This window comes from Varanus komodoensis, unplaced genomic scaffold (genome assembly GCF_004798865.1).
Source record: "Varanus komodoensis strain SLA01 unplaced genomic scaffold, ASM479886v1 scaffold12, whole genome shotgun sequence".
NCBI lineage: Eukaryota > Metazoa > Chordata > Lepidosauria > Squamata > Varanidae > Varanus > Varanus komodoensis.
In genome coordinates, this window is record NW_025335349.1 from 13156630 (window position 1) to 13173307 (window position 16678).

Sequence of the window (16678 nt, forward strand, 5' to 3'; positions counted from 1 at the left end):
TCCCTTGCAGCTGAAAACTGATTTGAGGAAGTATAATGGCTGTAGTGTTTCAATGTTGCTATAGTTTAATGTTGTAAAACTCTATTTCAGGGAACTAACTCTCTTCTGGAGCAAGTTGCAGCAAAGAGTAGAGCCTTCTGTACAAATCTATCTGGAGAGATGCCGCCAACTGTCTGTCTTAACAAAAACAGTATACCACATTTTCTTCCTAATTAAAGTAATAAATTCGGAGGTAAGGATGTGCAAGAGGATTACTTTACATGATGGTATGAATTAAAAATTAGTAAGAATTGAACATTCAGTAAGTCACTATCAAGTATAGTGAGCCTACTATATAAAAATTTAGTTCTGTGCAGTCCTATATATGGTATCCCATGCCTGCATAACACAGCAATCAGAACTTTCTGGAAAGCATAATTGTCCCACTCCTCAGAAAAATAGTTTCTCTGACTGCTCAGAATGTCCAAGCCATCAGCGTTTTACTAGGAACTCTGAAAAGCATGGGAATAAAAGAATGAGCCCATTGGTGGGGTGCGCTCTCAGATGCATTTGACCAGTCCAGATGACTAGCTGGCTTTAGTTCTGCTATTGTTATTAAGAAGTACAAATATTACTCTGTATTGTGTATAGGCATACCTTGCTCAATTGAAGAGTTTCAGAACCATCTTCATTAGAGTATTAATTTAATATTTATATTTCTAAGGTGTTGCCCTACCCAGAGGCATGCTTACAATATTTTTTTAAAAACCTAATAAAATGCAATAGTCATCAATTGAAGAACATAATAAAAAAGGTAAATTGCAGAGCAGCAGCAAAACTGTCCTCAGTTCTGAAAGAAAGCAAGTCCTCCGTGCCTTAAAAGAAATTAGCAAAAACAAAAGAACAGGGTAAGACCAAAGGACAAACAGAATATAATAGTTTTAACAGAACATCTAAAAGTCTCAAGAGCAGGCGTAGAAACTTGCATGGACTAGATATAGCCTGAGGTTTCCTATCCAGCCTACCAGATTCTCTCCCAGCTTTCATCCTTTCTCTCCAGGCAGGGAAAAATCTCCTACTTCTACTAGCAGCTGAATCAGGATAAGAGATTTCCCCTGCTGTACACTGATTTTTATTCTCTGTTTCATCCTGCCATGATGGGGAACAAGATCAGGACCGTTCTGATAAGTAGGGCATCCAATTTTCATCTTCATGGTGGTGTAGGACTCCCTACCTGCCTAGCAGAACATAATCATTGCTACCAAAAAGACCCTGTCCTGTCTTACCATCTCTGATGGTGGCAAGGCTTGGGTTTAACAGTTGCAAGGTAACATTTATTCATTACACTTCTATACTTCCCCATAGCCCACAGGCTCGCTGGGTGGTTTACAGATTTAGAAACATATAAATAATCAATAAAATAATCATATGTAGATAAAACAATGAAACCAGTATAAGAAAATCAGCAATCCACAGGTACTGTAATAAAATTAACATATGGCACAGCAGCTGTAATAGTGGCAACAACAGCAACCCTTATCTATTGAAATGTCTGGAAAATGGTTTTCACTTGTCACCGGAAAGAAATCTGGCAGGAGGTAGTCCTCTGTGATAGCCTGGGTTCAAACCATATGCAATTCTGTTGAAGGTAATCAATAATTCACACTTTGAATTGTGTTAATCAGTGAATAGGAAACCACTGTGGATCACACAGCAAAGGAGTGTTGACCCTTTGAGTGTATGGCCCATTTAATGGACCCCCAAAACCATACTAATTGCAAAATTTAGCAGCAGCTGTTTTTTGAGCACTTTTCTAAGGCAGTCCCATGTAGAGCATCTTGGTAGATCATTCTGGATATGACCTGAGTGTAGATGGCATTTAAGAGATTTGCCTTCTCTAGAAAAAGATGCAGCTGCTATATCAACTGAGGCTGTGCAAGGGCATTTAAGCAGAGCTTCTACCTGTGCACTTGAATACTATTTTGCCCTATCCTGAGATGGATTTGGTGGTAATTTCAGCCTCTCATGTGGATAGAAGTCTGCTGTACTCAGAAATTAAAACGAATCCCATTAAGATTTAATGAGTTTTCCCTCTGTATCTACTCCTTTAGCAGAGGTTATTACTCATTTTAACAAAGTTTACATATAAACCCCTCAGCCTTCTGACCACCTGCCTAGTCAAGACACTGTTCATAGAATCATAGAGTCATGGGATAGTAGAGTTGGAAGGGGCCTAGAGCGCCATCAGGTCCAACCCCCTGCTGTGCAGGTCACCATTTATACATTCCCTCTCAATTTCTTAAGCTAGCTTTTTCATGATTGACAAATCCATGCACTGAGTCTTCCTATGTCGATCTCAGTATTTTATGTTAATCATAGTATTCTATTGACATTCTTTGAACTTGGTAGGACAACACTGGAAAAAAGCTGCAAGCAGTAGATGTCTCAGATTTTGATGTTCTGCATTAATGGCACTGAAGATTTCTAGAAGACCCAAAAAACTTTTGTGTGTCTTGACAGGCTACATTGAGGCGACTGAAAGTGGGTGTCATGAATGAGCTTGGTTGCAGTGCTTACTTCAGTTATTGTGCACTCAGCAGAATCCTAACGTGACCTCTATCTCACTGAGGTGGTAAACTTGTATCTGGGCTGTACGACTTCAGACTGCAGGTGGGGGTTCACATGATGGAATGCTCCTCCATACAAATCTATCTATATTCAGCATATAATTTCCTATTTCAGCAGAAGGTTACACTGAACCTTAGAAAAACAGAGATTAGGATGAGGAGCTACTGGTTTGCATCTTTGGGGAGGGACACAGATGGGAAAGATGTCTGCTGGAGATCACTATCAGCTCACATTTGGTATGAGATAATTTCTTGCAGCAAGCATTAGGTTTCCAGTATCTAAATTATCATTGTGTGTGTGTGTGTGTGGTAATAGACACTTACACCACATATGTCTAACACCAGGTGCCCACTGTCTTACTGAATTCATGTAAATAGAACTGCACAGACACCACAAAGAAAGCAGGGGTCCTTACCTGTAACTTTGAGCAGTTTCTGTGCAATCACACATCCATCACCATCTAAGGTGCTTTGACCTCCTTGTGGTCATAGTAGAACTGAACAGGAAGTGCTAGTACTGCCCATTCAGGTATGCCCAGAATATGACTAGCATTCTCTCAGGGCTCTGGCCAGTCATTCCCTGTGGGATTTTAATTTTTCCAGAAAGTTCTGGTTGTTGTCCTGCAGAAATGTTGATCTCCTATGTGTTACTGTACAGAAAACCATTTAAAGAATTGTAGCAGGTAAGCAGCCCTGTTATACCTTAATCTGAGAAAGTACTTGTTCTGAACAGTCTGCAGGGCTATGATGAAAAGTTTTGTACTGAGTTGGTTTTGTTCATTTGAGTTGAGGAGCAAGAGGGAAGGGGTATGAATATAGTGCACTGAACATTTATATCAATCATATATGTGCAAATATGTTAAAAGCATCTTCCTCACATGAATTTATGAGTGAGAAGCTTTGTGTAGATATCCATTAATCCGCTTGGTAGTCTTTTTTGAAGCAACTGTCCTTTAAATTGGAACTAGACAGTCTACAAGTGATATCTGCCCCCACAACTTTTCTTCAAGGCTTTTCTTCAGTCCATCCATCTTGGTGCTCTCATTGTGTGCAACCAGAAGATTGTGGGGAGGCAAAACTTTTCTAGCAAAGTGTTATCGATGAGCTGCTTGTAGTCCTTCGGGCTTTGCATTGCTTGTCTGTGGAGATTTCTTTCCAAGAGCTTCTAAAATTTCTGGGCTGAATCCAAAGGAACTTAAGGTTAAGAACATGCTTGCAAATGGAATTTCCTATTCCTGCTCCCTACTGCAGCCCCATGCATTCTTCTGAAAAGCTGCAAAATATTTCTGCCTTGATTTCAGCTGGTTTCCCTTTCCCACTGCAGCCTCCCCCATCCGAATATTGAGAGGTTGTTGGGGTAGGGGGTGCTCAGATGGCTATAGTAGTGAGGAAAGTTTCCTTGTGCAGACTTTAAGTAGATCTGCTAATAGATATTTAAGAGTGCTCCTTGTAGTCAAGATCTCTGGTTAATGTTTTATCAGGACGCAGCTGAATGAAGGACAAATGTGTTACACCCCACACCTATATCATTATTGCCTGTGTAGAAGAGAGTTGAAGTTCAAAGGTCTAACAGAAATACATTTTTGTCTCTAAACTTTAGTATATCACATAGAGTTGCTGTATATTTAACAGAGAAGGAAACAGTAGTAAATGCAATACTGAATTATACAATTTGCCCTTCTGGTTTGTTTGTTTGATTGATTGATTGATTGCTGGCAAAATTTACTGTCCAGTAAATGCAAGAAAGCGGGACTGTATTAAACAACGTAGTGTTTCAAGAAAGAATTCTGATACTTGTGTTCTAAATACTTAAAATATCTGTATTGAAGAATTTAATGAAATTAAGGTTTATATAATGTTTATAAATGCAGAAATCTCTAATCCATCCCTTGCTTTACAGATTGATGCTGCTGGACTGGCAACCTGCATTGAACTTTGTGTGAAAGCATTGCGTTTGGAAGCTAGTGAGAACACAGAGGTCAAGATTTCCATTTGCAAAACTATATCCTGTTTATTGCCTGATGATTTGGAGGTTAAACGTGCTTGTCAACTGAGTGAATTTCTTCTTGAACCTACTGTGGATGCATACTATGCTGTAGAGATGCTGTATAATCAACCTGACCAGAAATATGATGAAGAAAACCTTCCAATACCAAATTCATTACGCTGTGAGCTCTTACTCGTTTTAAAAACACATTGGCCTTTTGATCCAGAATTTTGGGACTGGAAAATGCTAAAACGTCAGTGTCTTGCGTTGATGGGAGAGGAGGCATCAATAGTATCTTCAATAGATGAGCTGAATGACACTGAAATGCATGAAAAGGTGGAGGATTGCCAAGATGAGAACAAAGAAACTCCAATGAATGGACTTTCTGGCTGTTTTGACGAAGCTACAAACTTGCTTAGAGGAATTAGAGATAAAAAACAGAAAAACAGAGAAATAAAAAAGTTGAGAGAGCGAGGATTCATATCTGCTAGATTTAGGAACTGGCAAGCATATATGCAATATTGTGTGCTATGTGATAAGGAATTCCTTGGACATAGAATAGTCAGGCATGCACAGAAACACTACAAAGATGGCATTTATAGTTGCCCAATATGTGCACAAAATTTTAATTCTAAAGAAACTTTTGTTCCTCATGTAACACTACATGTTAAGAAATCCAGTAAAGAGAGACTGGCTGCAATGAAACCACTGAGAAAATTAGGAAGACCACCCAAAACAGTAACCACTGGTGTGAACAAGAAGAATACTGTAGTTAAGCAGGAACAACGGCACATAAAAAAGAACAGTCTTTATGCAGCAGACTTTATTGTTTTTAATGATAATGACGGCTCTGATGATGAGAATTATGAAAAAGACAAACCTTACATTCCAGAAATTGTACCAGTCCAAAAGCCATTGCCTGTCAATGAGTTTACCTGCCCTGTTACCTTATGTAAAAAAGGCTTTAAATACTTTAAAAATTTGATTGCGCATGCAAAGGGCCACAAAGACAGTGAGGAAGCTAAACGTTTTCTTGAGATGCAAAGCAAAAAAGTAATTTGCCAGTACTGTAGGCGACATTTTGTAAGTGTTACCCATCTTAATGATCACTTGCAAATGCACTGTGGAAGCAAACCCTATATCTGTATACAGATGAAATGTAAGGCTAGCTTTAACAGTTATGCTGAACTTCTGAGTCACAGAAAAGAGCACCCAGTCTTCAAGGCAAAGTGCATGTTTCCTAAATGTGGAAGAGTGTTTTCAGAAGCTTACTTGCTTTATGATCATGAAGCACAGCACTATAATACCTTCACCTGCAAGCTTGCAGGTTGTGGAAAAGTTTACCGTTCTCAGAATGAATTAGAAAAGCATATTGAGGATCACACTAAATCTGAAAAGGTACCACAGTCTGATAGTGGTAATATTTTTTCTCAACCTTTAGAAGATACTGTGAATGTCGAAGAAATCCCCCCAAAGGAAGAGACATTGGTGCTGCCACCTGACAATAGCATAAATAATTGTGCCAAAGCAGATAATTATATTTCAGATCAGGTCAAAGATGAATCACTTGAGAATGAGAGGACAAAAATATCAACTAGTGTATTGGAACAGACTGATACAGTCTCCACTGAAACTGTGGAGCAGCCTGTAACTTCTTCAGCAAAGGCAGACTCACTTGTTCTAGCCAGCAATGTTTTGATGCCTCTCTTGGGCCAAAAAATTCGAGAAAACATGGCAAAAAAGGGCAAACTACTTTCCAGGAGTAATAAAATAGATACTGAAGCACCTGTAATCCAGCAGTTATGTTCAACAGTTGAAGATTCTTGCAGTGATCTCGCAGTTTTCCAGCAAGGGAAAGAGGATGACTGTGTCAGTCAGTCCCAGGACATTTCCATGAATTCAGTTAAACCTGAACCTGAAATCTTTGCAACAAAAGATTCAGAAAAAGAGAGAAGCCATATGCCTTTTAGTGTGGAAAATCAAGTAGGGTATCAAAATTTGCTCTCTCCAAAACTTCAGCTTGAAGAAAGCATTAAAACTGCTACTGATCTCTATAACCTGCCTCTGAAGACTTTAGAAGGGATTACACTTGCTCCAGCCCAGAACAGTATTGGCACTCCTTTTGTTCCAGTCATACCATTGGCAACTCCAGTTCAGAAATTCACTTGCCAAGTTGAGGGATGTACTCGAATCTACAATTCTTCTCAGAGCATTGGCAAACATATGAAAACAGCACATCCTGATCAATATGCCTCATTTAAGATGCAGCGTAAGAATAAGAAAAGTCGAAAAACAAGCAGTTCGCAAAATTTGCCAAATGATAGCAAGATAGTTTATTTTTTACCATCGCAAGTTGCTCCCACTGCTGATGCTTTTCCTCAACAAACCCAAACCAGTTTAAATTCCACTTGTACAAGCCAGCTGCAACAACTGTCTAATGCTCTTTTTCCAACACGTCTAGAAAATATGACTAATTCATTACTGCCTAATGTGGAAAATCCTATAAATACAGGTCTCTCTTCCCATATTAAAAGTGAACCAGAGAATACATTGGGCTCCCAAATAGGAAGCCTGTCTAATGCAACATTACCTTCACAGTTGGATGATCTAGAAAAACCAGTTATGCCTCTGAATATTGACAGTGGTTCAGATCCTTTCCTTCCTTTACCTGCAGAAAATGGTCCAATTTCTCTCTTTCCTTCCCCAGCAGACAATGGTCCAAGTTCTGTTTTCTCACAAATGGAAAATAATACAAATCACTTTTCCTCCCAACTGGAAGGAAATACTAGTTCATCTTTTTCAAAAGATGAAAGTGTTGATGTACTGTTTTCTTCACAAATGAATAATGAGAATAACTTCAGTGAAACCACTCCACAACCTCTGGTATTGGAAAAAGCGAAAAAAGATCGTAGGCGAGGTGTAGATGGAAAAGACAAAAAACCAAAGCATAATAAGCGGGCAAAATGGCCAGCAATAATCAGGGATGGCAAGTTTATTTGTAGTAGATGTTACAGGGTTTTTTCCAATCCCAGATCACTTGGTGGTCATCTGTCCAAGCGTTCCTACTGTAAACCCCTGGATGAATCAGAAATTTGTCCTGAAACTCTGCAGCTTAATGGACAATCCTCTCTACTTGCCAGTATGATTCTTTCCTCAAATGCTCTAACCTTACAGCAGCAACAGCAGTCAGCATTTAGTCCTGAGGCATGTTTCAAGGAGCCATCATTCCTGCAACTGCTTGCTACTGAAAATCGATCAGCTGCATTTTTGCAGAATCTGTTTCCACGGACCAATGTGACTAACTTCAATGCAAGCGAGGAAGGAAATGAAATTATCAAACAGGCCTTGGAAACTGCAGGCATTCCAAGTACTTTTGACTCTACAGAAATCTTACCACATTTAATTACAACTAGTTGTATCACAGGTACTACTCAAATAAATGCAACAGTTTTGCCAAGTCCAGGCATGTCTCCTTTGTTACCTGCAGTCTGCAACCCGACTACCTTGCTAACAGACCAAAATCGGACACTTAACACCAAAATATCCTCAATAGAAGAATGCAGCAATGTCCCAGTGTTTCCAGATGATTTAATACTTAAGACTATTGAAAACAGCTTATGTTCCAGCGTGGTTTCTAATTCTGTTGCTGCTCATAATTTTGGAAATAACACTTCACGTGTTTCAGTTATAAATAGCATCAAAAGTTCAGAATTGTGCAGCTTGAATAAAAAAGGGATTAGTGGTTCAAAGAAAAAGAAGAAGACAGCTGCTCCTTTAGGCGCATCTAATTTTTCACAGAAATTGGTACCTAATGATTTGACCGCATTGGGACTCCTAGCTAGAAACATTGAAGGAAGTGTGCAAATATCCACAGAGAATTTTCAGTCAGATGTATTGGCAAACTGTGAGGCTCAAGTGTTAATGGATAATCTTACACAGAAGCTTAGTAGTGTAGACAATGAATTGACTCCTAATGTCAAAGAGAACTTAAAAACGAGTCATGAAACTGATGCAGAAATAGTCCCCTTAGTGAAAACTGAAAATAGTGACTCTCAGGTCACTCTAAGTTCCTGCATTCAAGAAAATCCCAGTTTAGAGATTTCAGAAGATAATGTTATTCAGAATTTTGAGAAGACCCTTGAAATCATTAAAACAGCTATGAATTCCGAGATGGTTGAAGTGAAAACTGAAATACAGGAAGTGTCGATTGAATCATTACAGAGTCCACAAAGCAGTGCTGTTCAGTGTGTTCCTGAAACTGGTTCTCAAAATGTGAAAACCTCTCACCATACTCAGCACATTGTCCACACACAGAATATTCCCCTTACCAAACTGAGTTCTTCTCAGTCTGAAACATCTCATAAAGATGATATCCAAATCATGGAAATATTAGAAGGTTTGAAAAAGCTGAAGTTAGAAAGTGAAGCCTCAAGTCAAGAATTAGGCAATATAATTCACTGTCTTCCAACAGATGCAGTAATGCCACAAATTCTTATTCCAGTTGTAACAACTGAGAGCACATCTCTTGTCCAGCCATCTTCAGAAACACATACTCCATTTGAAAAAGTCCATAAGCCTTTTATGTGCCAGGCCCCAAGCTGTAATTACAGTGCTATGACAAAGGATGCATTATTTAAACATTACAGTAAAATACATCAATATACACCAGAAATGATATTAGAAATCAAGAAACACCAGTTGAAATATGCTCCATTTAAATGTGTTGTAGCTACCTGTCCAAAGACATTTACAAGAAATTCTAACCTCAGGGCCCACTGTCAGCTGGTACATCATTTTACGACAGAGGAAATGGTAAAATTAAAACTAAAAAGGCCATATGGAAGAAGATCCCAAAACAAAACTGCAGGTTTAACTCCAAGGCCTGTTGAATTAAAAAGCATACCGTATGTGTTAACAGAAAATAGAAATGAATCACAGTTGACTAAAGAGCCTGAAATTAGAGATGAAATATGCATACAATCTGTGAAAGCTCTAGAAAGGGTGATTTCAGAAAGGGTGATTCCAGAAAATATTCCCAATGCTCCTGAAAAATTAGAAAAGCTTCCTGAAATAGTTTCAATTCCTCTAGAACTTCATAATATAGCCACGCTCAGTAATACTCAAGTACAACCCAAAGTACGTAAAATTAGAAGACATAGGAAAGAAAAAGAAGAAAAAAAACACAAAAAGCCAGTACGTAAATCTTTGGAATTCCCTACTACTTATAGTCCCTACAGACCATACAGATGTGTGCATCAAGGTTGTTTCGCAGCGTTTACAATACAGCAGAATTTGATTCTTCATTATCAAGCTGTGCATAAATCTGATCTGCCATCATTCTCTCTCGAGGCAGAAGAAGAAAATGAGCCAAGCAGAGAAGAGGATACTGCTAAAGAAGAAGAGTGTGATGAAACTGAGACAACAGTAAAAGAATTCAGATGTGAGGTGAGAAATTGCTCTAGGATATTTCAAGAAGTCACTAGTCTTATTCAACACTACATGAAGCTTCATGAGATGACTCCTGAGGAGGTTGGGAGCATGAAGTCGTCCCTGGATGTTGGAAGATTCCCCTGTGATCAATCTGAATGTAAGTCATCCTTTACAGCATATGTTAATTATATTACTCATCTTGAGGCAGACCATGGAATAAAGATAAAGCAAAACAAAACGGAAGATGGCATGTACAAATGTGATTGTGAAGGTTGTGACCGAATTTATGCAACTAGGTCTAATCTTTTACGACACATTTTTAATAAGCATAATGATAGGCATAAAGATCATCTAATAAGACCAAGACGGTTCCTGACGCCAGGCCAGGAAAATATTTCAATCAAGGCTAATCAGGAAAAAAACATGAAAATGAAACATAAAGGCTTGAAATATAGGGCGGGAAAAAATGGAAACAAAATATCAATTAGGGCCAAACGGAAGAGAGCTATTACTATAGAAAAGAACTCAAAAATGGGGCAGATTCCTGAAAACAAAGCATATTCTTTGAAATGTGGAAAATATGCCTATTCAATAAAGGCTCGGGATGATGCTTTATCTGAGTGCACAAGCAAATTTGTTATACAGTACCCATGTATGATAAAAGGCTGTTCATCAGTTGTCACAAGTGAAAATAATATAATTAGGCATTATAAATGTCACAAGTTATCTAAAGCATTTACTTCACAACACAGGAGTCTCCTAATTGTCTCAAACAAGCATTCAGATTCACCAGAGAAAGAAGTATCTTTACAAAATGAGACAACTGAAGACAAAACATGTGATGTAAAAGAATTGCAGCCTCATTTGTCCGAAACCTGTGAGGACCCGAGACCTTCTCCAGCAGTGGCTCCGAATGAACTTGAAAAGAGTGAGAAGGATGAAGTGGATGAGCTTGCAGAACTGTTCATTACCAAACTTATTAATGAGGACCTCACAAGTTCAGAGAACCATACAAAGACCTCTTCCGATGTGAACAGTGAATCTCAAGAAACTAATTCTTGTCTTTCAGAAAAACAAAGTGTAAATGGTAATTTTAAAAGAGCAAACAAAGAAAAATACCCTTCTCAAACCAAAAAGAGAAAAGTTGAGAAGCAGGAAGAAATACTGGCTGTTGAATTAAGTAGTGTACGCAGAGAGGAGGAAACTGCTGTTGCTATTCAAACTTCTGAAGAACAGTCTTCAGCTTTTGACTGGAGCTCATTTAAGCCTATGGGATTTGAAGTGTCTTTTCTCAAGTTCCTTGAAGAGTCTGCAGTGAAGCAAAAGAAAAATACAGAGAGGGGCTATAACTGTGGAAACAGGAAAGGTTCTCATTCAAACTCAAGAAAATCTAATGATAAAAACTCTTTGGCAAGAACACGATCATGTTCCGAAAGTGAAACCTATGTACAGTTTGCAAACCCATCACAGTTTCAGTGTAGTGGTACTGTAAAAATAGTTTTAGATAAGACTTTTAAAGATTGCACTGAGCGTGTGTTGAAGCAGCTTCAGGAAATGAAGCCTATTGTCAATCTGATAAGACATGATGGACATTGGGAGGCCAATCCAGAGGTTACAAAATAATCAGGTAATATGAGTGGACTCATTGTTACGATGATCAATGTTTAAACATGACCTGTACTGCATTCTTTTTTAATTTTGAGTAGGAAGCCATTGAGCATGATACTATTTCTTAAGGTTTTATTTTGAAGTGATTTAACCTAGCAAAATCATGACAGTTGTCATGTAAAATTTCTTTGTTTTTATCCCTATGGGACTTGGAACAGAATCATTGTTTCAGTTTTGTAAATAATTGATCAAAACCTCAATTTTTTTTATCAAATGTCCTTTTCCATGACTGAACTATTTGTGAATTGTCTGTGGTATCTTTCACTGGGTCACTGCTCATATATAACAGTACTTTTTATTTGTAGATACATTTTTGTATATATTTATTATTGTAAATCATTTGCTGCAACCAGCAGTCTGTAAGTCTGAAATATTAAATGACACATTTATATTCAGAATTTTAATTTGTAACTAAGTGATCCTGTTTTTAATAATGTTCTTTTAAACTTAAAACTTTTTGAAGTAAAGGCTAGGTGAGTCTACCAGATCCTGTTTTGTTTTGCATAAACTGTGTGTCCAGGAAAAGAGCTTGATCAGATCACACTTAATTAGTACTTAAAATACATACTGACACAAGTTGTATTTGTAACTTGAAACATCCAGTATCTTTGGATGTTATTCCTCTGTAGTTCTCAAAACGTTTTCCTACAACTGCATTTGCATTGCTTTTAATTGGACTGAAAACTTCCACTTCCATAATATAATGGAAATGTAAATTTGAAATAGTTTGACATTGAAGATTTAAACAACATTTTGGTATTGAATAACCCATCGTGAATGTGATAGAAGATTAGTAGTGTGGAGCAGTGTATATATTTGAGGTGGTGATTTGTGAAGTAGCCCAGTATTGCCTTAAATAAAATCACATTTCATTTCTTGTTTTATACATGTTATCTTATAAAGGTCCTTTTTGTTTTTGAAATTCTAGATTGGTGTATACATTAACTTCTACAACACTGCTTTAGCAGTACTCTTTTGTAAGAAATGTATTTTTAAACTACTTATTTTGATTACACCATTTTGGTTTCTATTTGTAAATGTGTAATGTTCATAACAGCATTAGGAATACAATAGAGTGATTTTTGAGCAGAAAGTGAGAGTGTATGCACACAGCTCTCACAGGAGTTGAGCTTTCTCTTTTCCAGTTTCAATGGGAAGCTAAGTTTCCTTTTAGAACTAGAATTTCATTTAACACACTGCAATATATTTAAATTGTGTTTATCTCTCTGGGTCCCCTCTACGTACAGGGTCGGAAGCAGTGAGTAGACTTGCTTACAGGCAGTTTGTCAGCAGAAGCTGAACTTTACTTCCTTGCCCTCCATTACACAGTAGTACAGTTGTAGAACTCAAGCTTTTTTTCTGCTTGGAAGTAAAAACTATGGCATGACTCTGTACTTCATCAGGAGCTATGGATTTCTGTAAGTGCTCTTCTGAATCCTGCTCTGCATACAGTCCCCATTATCTGTCCCCTCTCTGTAACCTGGCATTTTCCTTTGTTCATGTATGTTCATCAGCCTTCTCAGCTTAGTTGAGAATGAGCATATGGAAATTTAGACTAGATAAGTAAAATGCTGTTGGAGGGTCCCATAAGAATTATGCCTTCAGTGTAAAAAGTTGTGGATTCATCAACTATCAGTTGTGAAGAAAAGGAAAAATATTTGAAGTCAGTGGATTCATCATCATCTTTCACACTGCCAGTGTTCACAGCATCTCAATTAGTGGAAAAGACATACCTACATGAAATGTATCAAAACAGATAATGGGGTGTGAGGGAATTCCATAAGAGGACAGTCGACTCCTTCTAAAGCAGCATTGAAATAGTTTCAGTGGTCATTTAGCAGTCAGAATCAAACTGAACACTTTATTTAAATCTTCACGGCTACCATGGAGATCATCTGAAAAGCAAAAGCATGATCTGAAATATAGCTACTACTTGCCTAAGATTCATCTGTCTGGCTGGTAGATCCAGTGTGCCTAGGATTCCAGAATCTGTGGGATGCAAGATGTATACATGCAATTAAATCGTTAGATTTTTTTTTCTGTAGTGGCAGCCAGAGAGCTTGGGCTTCACTGGGTTTTGAAGTAAAGCTGGGGAAATTTAATACAAGAGATGCGGATTGTGAAAGTGGCTGGAAAAATACAAGTATTAGGCCCCCAGATCCATTTCTTTATTGAGAGTCCTTTCAACAGTTCACTGGGGTAAGGCAAAGATTGAGAAACGTTCTGTTTTCTGTTTGTGCCTCTGGTCTATGCAGTGATGGTGAAACACTGGACAATTATAAATGTGTGAACATTTAAAAAACATTTTCCACAAAAAGTGGAGCAGCCCCATATACTACTGCCTCCTGGAGTACAGCCATTAACATCTGCTTCTAGCATCAGACTAAACAAACACACGTGTTCCTTACGAGATGAAGAACAGAAAGAGAAACATGGCCATCTATATTAGCAACTAATGCTTTAGATAATATGTTTTTTAAAAAATAGCCACCAGGTTGGGTAGTGCTATTTAATGCAGAGATGGAGAATGTGTGGCTATCCAGATGATGTTGGATTGCTATACCCACAGTCCCTCACCATTTGGCTATCCTTGCTAGGACTGATGGGAATTGCAATCCAACAACATTTGGAGGGCCATATGTTCCCCGCCACTAATTTACTGGTTGGGATTCCCACTGATTGATCAACTAGCAGAGTCTGTCATATGCTGTCAAGTCATCTCAAGTTTATGGTGACCTTGTGAATGAAGGCCCTCCAAACTGTCCTGTTCTTGGAAATCCTGCTCGGCACTTGTAAACTCAAGGCTATGTTTTGCTCCAAGTACATACTTAGTACATGCTCAAGTTGCTTGTTAACTTGAAATCAACATTTTATAGGAATTGACTTAACTGATCAAACAATAACTGCCCCAATTTTTTTTAATTATCAATTCTCTGTGGTTTCTCTGCAAGATGACCACAGTTACAGATAAGCAACCTCACTTTACTATGGCAAAGTGAGTATTTAGACATTGGGATTATTTAGCCATTGCTGTAGTTCAAGATGGTGAGCATAAGTAATTTAAAGAAGCAGATTCATACAATTTAGCAAAGCTTAGAATAAGTGCAGGCAATTTATGCCCCTGCAGAGATTTTGGGAAAGTGCTCCCATTCTTTATTAGTGGTTGTGCTGGCTAGGGCTGCTGGAAGTTGCACACCAAAACATCTGGAGGACTACAAGTTGCCCTCGCGCAGCCAAAGAGTTCTTGGCTTTAGCAACAAGCTTTCCCAGGCAGGCACGAGCTCCCACTATGGTAATGGAAGACCTGACTGGGAAACTGGGTGCATGTGATTGCCAAATCCACTCTGCTCCTGAAAATAAAGTATGCTTAAATACAGTTGGAGTGGAGTTGTAAATATAGTTGTAGCAAATTATTCCAGTACATGGAATAGCTCCCTGTTAGTGAAAAAGTAAAGCACATGCATGGCCTGTATCCAATGACAACCTGGGCAGATTCTCTGCTGTAGACCTCACAAATCCTCTCCAGTAATGGATGTTCCTGAACAGTGTGTGTGTGGAATGAATAGTGCAAACTCTTCTTCTTGCACAACCACTGAGAATATCATAAAAGTGACAATATATATTAATTCACATTTAGTACAGCCAAAAGTGCATGGATGTAAACTTACCATTAGATGCAAACTTACCATGAAGCATACAATTCAGAGTATAGACAATTTACAAGCTTGCATTTAGACATTTTGGTGTCCAAAGCTTGTAAGTATGAAAAAGGTGTCATCAGAATTAAATAGTTATACCTTCTAACAGAAAGGTAATCTGACTTAACATTTATCTAGAACAGCCTTCAGCAGTGACCTTTTTATCTGCTCTGTCCTTTATTCCTTGTCAGAACCCTATGCTGCGCTTTCAGATTGGTTACGGAGAGCTCCCACTCCTCCACAGTTGTCGATGGGCCCTTGGAAAAGCCACTTGTCAAGCTAAGCAACAGTTCACACTGTGTTCTAGCCCAACGTAGCTGCATGTTTGAGTGAATTACATTCTTGCTGACATGCTAGAATTCCATATGAGTGTTGCATATAGGGGAGCATTCAAATGTGATTCCTTCCTTTCTGAAATAATGCAGCCCAGCAACTTCTACATCCTGTGATCATGTAGTTCGAGCCCTTGCTGATTCATACTGAATGTAAATAAGATGTATAAATCTATGTATTTAGGTTTGTGGGCCTGTAGCAATTAAATATCTGTGTCTTTCCAGTACATTCTGAGATACATATCTCTTTAAAATACAGTTTGTGTAAAGATTAACAAATTTAAAGATTGATAAGCCCTACTGAAATCAGGCATTCTGCTGTACAAATTGGAAATGGTTTTATTAGATATAATTAGCAGCTTCAATGTACATGACCCTTTATCAATTAAAATAAGCAAAAGATAGATGCAAGCCATGCTGTATTTGTACATAACACCAAACCACAGTTTAGTGTTACATAAATGAAATTCAGACTTGTGCACTCCCCTCTAGCACAACTGCAAAAGTGGAGTTTCATTTTCGAGTAGCCATTACTACTTGTTCCATCTGAACTGTGCCTACTGAAAGCTATGGTTTAGTGGGAGTCATTAACCACAGTTTGATATTTTTGGCATGTTTTAGTAAACACCACCAATCATAATGTGTGTCAGCTTGGACATACTGAGTAACTGTAGTTAATTGAAAATAGAAATAAGCTTCCACTTTGCTCTACACATATGCATGAAAGGATGAGAAGTACATGTTTCTGAGACTTCTGCATGTCATGCTAAACTGATTTAGTGGTGAGTATGACTCAGCTTGCAGTCAGGCTTGGGGTGGGAAGAATAGGCAAGGGTTACAAGAGGAAATGAACACAAGTTACACTTACTAAGCATTCATTTAATTTGAGGATAGGGAGTGAGTGTTACACTAAAGCTGGGAAGAGGAACCTGTAGCATCCTAGATGATAGGTTATAA

General features: G+C 38.2%; 1 protein-coding gene across 5 annotated transcripts in view; it reads left to right on the top strand.

Annotated features, from left to right (window-relative positions):
- The window catches only part of ZNF292 (zinc finger protein 292), a 73699-nt gene that overhangs the window by 43555 nt on the left and 13466 nt on the right, over window positions 1-16678 (top strand). For 3 of the 5 annotated variants that reach the window (XR_006413858.1, XR_006413857.1, XM_044421695.1), the window contains exons 7-8: window positions 91-232; window positions 4507-11650. Coding sequence is in view for 3 of the 5 variants with exons in the window: in XM_044421695.1 (XP_044277630.1) it covers window positions 91-232; window positions 4507-11646 (7282 nt within the window). In the remaining 2 variants the exon portion in view is untranslated. Of the gene's footprint in view, window positions 1-90; window positions 233-4506; window positions 12619-16678 lie in introns of those variants that run through there. The other 2 variants (XM_044421694.1, XM_044421697.1) reach the window with 1 other exon arrangement.